Source organism: Pinus tabuliformis, chromosome 5_2, assembly GCF_031772625.1.
Source record: "Pinus tabuliformis cultivar Carrire ecotype Pingquan chromosome 5_2, CPIR1, whole genome shotgun sequence".
Taxonomy (NCBI): Eukaryota; Viridiplantae; Streptophyta; class Pinopsida; order Pinales; family Pinaceae; genus Pinus; species Pinus tabuliformis.
The window spans coordinates 371,081,144-371,087,250 of NC_142306.1; the positions used below are offsets into that span (position 1 = coordinate 371,081,144).

At 44.5% G+C, this 6,107-nt stretch overlaps 1 protein-coding gene across 1 annotated transcript; it reads right to left on the minus strand.

Annotated features, from left to right (window-relative positions):
* Positions 1-518: 518 nt before the first annotated feature.
* Positions 519-5,018, minus strand: LOC149159000 (uncharacterized). Its single transcript, XM_089434150.1, has 7 exons — positions 4,936-5,018; positions 4,653-4,720; positions 4,056-4,411; positions 2,877-3,800; positions 2,354-2,657; positions 1,446-1,885; positions 519-1,319 (listed from the first exon to the last, which is right to left on the minus strand). Exons 1-7 carry the CDS (start codon positions 5,016-5,018, stop codon positions 519-521), a joined length of 2,976 nt encoding a protein of 991 aa, XP_089290276.1.
* Between the last annotated feature and the right edge of the window lie 1,089 nt (positions 5,019-6,107).

Genomic DNA, 6,107 nt, shown 5'->3' on the forward strand with positions numbered 1-6,107 from the left:
GGGTCATAGACATATTTCTTTAAAACTGATACATGGAAGACATTATGAACCCGGATATGGCTAGGTAGGGCTAGCTGATAAGCTACTGGCCCTACTCGCTCCAAAATCTGGAAAGGCCCACAGAAGCGTGGTGCCAGCTTGGCGCAAGCATTCCATTGAAGGGTACTTTTCCTAGCCCGGATTCTGACATACACGTGCTCACCAACCTGATATTCTTTAAATGTCCTCTTCCGATCTGCAAAATTTTTCTGTCTGTCCTGAGCTATTTTCAAATTAGCTCGAACCCTTTTGACCATAACTTCCATCTCCTCCAACATCTCAGGACCCAACAAGAGTTTGTCCTCTGGTCCGCACCAACTGGATGGTGTACGACATTTCCGGCCATAAAGCACTTCGAATGGACTCATCCTTAAGGATGCATGGTATCCATTGTTATAGGCAAATTCCACCAGATGTAAATACTCTTCCCATCGAGTGGGTTGTTGCATCACGTAAGATCTCAACATATCTTCCACCACCTAGTTCACCCGCTCAGTCTGCCCGTCAGTCTGCGGATGATAAGCGGTGCTAAAGTTCAGTTGGGTCCCCAGACCTTCAAACAAGGTTCGCCAAAAGACTGAGGTGAATTTCACATCACGATCGGATATTATTGTTTTTGGCAGTCCATGGAGTTTAAACACATTCTGCATAAAAACGTTGGCGATTTGAGCCGCCCGATAGGTGGATTGAACCGGTATAAAGTGAGCTGACTTACTGAGTTTGTCTACAACAACCATTATAGAGTCATTGTTCTTCTTGGATTTTGGCAATCCCGTTATAAAATCCATGGTAATGGTCTCCCATTTCCATTCTGGTATAGGTAGTGGCTGTAGCAAACCCGCAGGGTGCTGATGCTCAATCTTAACCTGCTGGCACTCTAAGCATCGCGCCAGATACTCCACCACATCCCTCTTCATGCCTGGCCAGTGGTACTCTTTCCGAAGCGAGGTAATCAATTTTTGGTAACCCGGATGTCCCGCATAAGGACTTTTATGATATTCATCCAGAATCTTTTCTTTAATACCACTTTGATTGGGTACATAAACCCTCTTTTTGTAGCACAAAATTCCGGCTGCATTCAAGGTGTACCCTTGTTGTACTATGTGGGTATTTTTATCTTGCACCAGCTGTTTCTTTCGTAGATAAATCTGGTCTTGAGCAGCAGCCCTTTCAAGTTCTTTATCAAGGGTGGACAGTCCCTTACTAATACCGATTTCATAAAGACAGTGCACTTTTCGACTCAGTGCATCAGCTACCCTATTTTCTTTTCCTTTTAAATGCTTAATTTCAAAATCGAAACCCCCCAAAAAGTCCACCCATCTTGCTTGTCTCGCATTTAAGGTTGGTTGACTAAAGTAGCTAGTCAAACTATGGTGATCAGTCATCAGCAAAAATTTTCTTCCCACCAGATAATGGCGCCACATTTTCAGCGCGTGAACCACCGCGGTTAATTCCAGATCATAGGCGGAATACTTTTGTTCATGCTCTTTTAATTTTCGGGATTCATATGCGATCACCTTACCTTCCTGCATTAACACCCCACCTACGCCCTCTTTACTTGCATCTGTGCAAACTACATATTCCTTCTCTGGGTCTGCAACATTCAACACAGGTGCGGTGGTGAGCAGGTATTTGAGCTGCTCAAAGCTCCGTTGACAATCTGCTGTCCACTTGAACACTTTCCCCTTCTTTTGCAAAGAGGTGATAGGGTATGCAACCTTGGAAAAACCTTCTACGAACCGTCGGTAATAACCAGCCAACCCCATGAAGGATCGAATATCTGCTACGTCTTTGGGTGTTGGCCATTCCATTATGGTTTTGATCTTTTCGGGGTCCACCGCTATACCTTCTTTTGAAATGATGTGTCCCAAGTATTGAATCTGTTCTTTATAAAAATCACATTTATTTAATTTTCCATATAGCTGATGCTCCCGTAGCGTCTGTAACACTATTCTGAGGTGCTCCTCATGCTCTTTAATATTCCGGGAATATATAAGTATATCATCAATAAAGATTAACACAAACTTGTCTAAGTATTGATGAAATACACTATTCATCAAACACATAAATGTCGCAGGTGCATTAGTCAACCCAAAAGGCAGTACCACAAACTCGTAGTGTCCATAACGAGTACGGAAAGCAGTTTTAGCTATGTCCTCATCCTTTATTCTGATTTGATGATAGCCCGATCTCAGGTCAATCTTGGAAAAGATTGTCGCCCCCTTCACCTGATCGAACAGCTCATCAATGCGGGGTAGTGGATACTTATTTTTAACTGTCAGTTTGTTCAGCTGCCTGTAATCTATGCACATACGAAGAGTTCCATCCTTTTTCCTAACAAACAGCACAGGAGCCCCCCAAGGAGATACACTGGGGCGGATATACTTCTTATCCAGCAACTCTTGCAGCTGCATCTTTAACTCAGTTAATTCCGGCACACTCATCCGGTAGGGTGCACGGGATACTGGGGCTGCACCGGGTACCAATTCGATGGTAAAATCCAAATCCCGCTTGGGCGGCAGCCCTGGAATTTCTTCTGGAAATACGTCAGCAAAGTCTCGCACCACCGGAATATTTTCCACTGTCGTAATTTTATTCTCAGACCCAGTGTACCCCACCTGAATTGCATATATTTGACATTTCTTCCGCACACTTTTAACTAGCTGTGAGGCCGTAATTGGCCGGATCTGCACCGGTTTTTGGATGCCTTGAATTTCTTTTTCCAATCCCAGTTCATCTCGGTACGATATGGTTTTTGTTTTACAATTAATTACAGACCATCGCTTTTCCAGCCAATCCATTCCTATCAGCACATCATAAGATCCGAGAGGGAGTACATTCAGTTCTGTTGTTATTGTCTGACCAGCTAATCGTAATGGACAGTTGCTGACCTTCGTCAGCACTCGTCTTTTGGCCCCCGTGGCCAGCTGTACTAACCAAGGATTTTTAAACTTAATAGTTTGCAACTTGCAGCTTTCTACAACTTTGGGGCTTACATAGCTTAAAGTAGCTCCTGGGTCTACTAAAATAGAAACAGTTCGATCATAGAGCTTACCTTCAAACTCAATCATGGTTGGCTGGTAGTCAGCTTGTCGATCCTCAAGTGCTGCATTGATTCTGGGCATGGATCTGGCCACGTCTCCCACGGTAGAAGCTTCATAAATCTGGGACAACTGGTCACTTTCCTTCCGATGAGGACAATTCTTAATATAATGGGGTCCACCACAACCCCAGCACTGAACTGGTGGCCTTGCTGCACCTTCATTATCCGTTCTAACCTGCTGTTCACTGTATTTAGACTCAGCAGGTGGCTTAAATCTGATCTGACTCCTGGATGGGTTTTTAGTGCCGGTTCCTTTCGAAAATCCTTTGTGGAAGCTGTTGCGAGCTCCCTTATTTCCCGCAGCCACTCTACTGCTCTTCTTGTCTGCCCATCGCTTCCCAAAACCTTCTCCTTTTTGCTTGCCCTGCTGGTAACAGAGTCTAGCCTTCCGAATGGCTTCGTCCATCGTCTTCGGATTATCAAACTCGATTCTTTCTCGCATTGCCAGAGGTAGGCTGCTTACAAACCGCTGCACCTTAGCCTTCTCCTCTCGAATGTACGGAACATAACGGAGCAGAGACGTAAATTTGGTTACAAACTCATCTATGGTCTGCTGTCCCAGCCGTAGATCGTGGAATTCTCGTGCTTTTTCGTCATAGAAGCGTTCTGTCAGGTATTTTTCCTTAAAATACTTTTGAAAGGCCTCCCAAGTCACGTCCTACTCACTCACCCCCCACACCATCTTGACCTCTTCCCACCATAATGTGGCTTTGGCCTGCAGCTGGAATATAGCCAGCCGAGCCTTAAGATGGTGATCATACTCGTACACTTGGAAATACTTATTCATATTGATCAGCCATGCTTCCGCAGCTTCTTCTGACTCCCCATCAAACTGAGGTGGCTTAATCTTCCGAAACTCACCCTGTAATTCCATTCGCGGTCTTTTTGGAGTTTGATATTCGGAAGCGTTAACAGACTTCTCTCCTCGCGTCTCGGCTCTTTCCTCTGCATCCTCTGGTTCTGTATGATAGCTCTGTTCATCTGTTACCCGTGTCTGTTCAGGTCTAGGATGGGACTGTTGATGATGTTGTTTATCTGATAAACTTTTCAGAATCCTCTCCTGTTCCATGTTTAATCTTGCATTGTCTTCCCGCAAACGGGCCATTTCGTCCTTCAGCTCCTGGACTGTCCTCAATATAGCCGAATCAGTATTGCGGCCTTCTGCCCCCAGTTGTACCCATAACTCAGGATTTCCCTGAGGATGAGCTACATTCTCTGGTTGTCCCACGTTCCGGTGAGGAGCGCTACTGGTTCGTCTCATCCTGCAACCTGTACAAGATTAACTAATTCAACAGCTGTGATTATATACTTCAGTATACTCTTAGTTTGGTTGTCATGACACTATTTATGCATTACTGTTTTTCTTTAAAGTTTACCCGAGGTCACAGTGTTGTAACCTGGCTCTGATACCAATTTGTCACACTCCGTTACAAAAGTAATTTTTTTTTTATCATTTCTTACCAGCTTACAATATGCATATACATGTGCAATGGAAGGAGTCCCCACGTACCTCTGGAACATATATTATAGTTTCGTTCTAACATGAGCAATCTAATATACATATACAATGTTTCAACCCTGATGCACATTACGTATCAAACTTCACTTTATTATATATTGCATGGGTTATATTTGATTCATAATCATGCATGGGTTATCTTATGTCGCATTCGGGTTTTTAGTAATGTTTACACACATAAATATTTACATGCGGCGATATGGAAACAATTCCAATACACATCCTGGTACAGTGTTACGTCCTCCCTCATAAACGGTTCATTTATGGCATTTACCAAGCAGCGTACTGAGCTGCATCTCCGAGGCGCTGATGTGGTGTTGCTCTGCCCGATTCCGGCGCTCTGTCACTGAACGCCATCCATCTGGCTTGATCAACGGTCATTCAGCAAAGAGCCATGTGCTGTGGCGTGCTCCAAGCTCCATGTGCCGTGAGTACAAACTCCTCGGGCTCTGCCCTTTCGCGCTCAGGGCTTTTCCCGGTTCTTTCTCGCTGATCGAACGATGGTTAGAGGTTCTCCTCGATCGAGGGTTGAGGCTATGCCACGGGGCAGAGTTTGCATTGAAGTATTTAAAAGTGTTCTTCATACATGCTCGTTATTGTTTTCATCCTGAGCTGCTGTATGCCCCCCGATGTGCCGAGGCTCTCTGGCAATTCCGGAATCCCTCCTCAGTGCGAAGAATTCCAGGGTATGCTCCAGTCGATCCACCCGTCTCAGGTATATTTGATGGTTATTTACTTACTCTTCTTTACCCTCGATTACCAAGGCGACCCATGCCTCCGGATTTGTTTACAGTTCTCGGTTTTTATTGTTGATTTATGGTATTCACAGTATCGAGCAGGTTCTGACCCTTTACATTATTGTGTTAGGGAGATGCTTCGGCGACCAGCCGGCACCGTGGAAGGTGGGTTCCTTCCTCCACCGTCCCTCTACAGGTAAGAATCAGACAGAACCATATGACCTGCGTTTTGATGGTTCTTTACTTTCCGGGCATTTTCTGAGCTATAATTCATCTGAAACAGGGATGCCGAGGCTTATGCTCTAGCATTCGGTCCCTGCGACTTATAACCAGGGTTTCTTGCTGCGATGTTACATGATTTTTCGTTTCTAAATTTATGTGGCTAATAGCAACAGTTTTTGTTTTGTTATCTGACTTTTGTCGAAGCCCCGCCAAGCGCTGTTTGCTGGCTTAACTGTATAAATGAGTTCTTTTGGGTTTCTGGGTCATGCACAGTTCGTAAACAATGTTTCGGGGCATTGTTGCCACCGTATTTATAATATAATCTCTTACTGTTTTGTTCCAGACCCACTATGTGCAGATATTTTAGCTGGGTATAGCCCGAGTTCTGTATAGAACCGTTCGTAGGGTATTCTCACCTACAGTTCGGCTTTATTATGCTTTCAGATTGTATATGGGTATTCTCGCCTACAGTTCGGCTTTATTATGC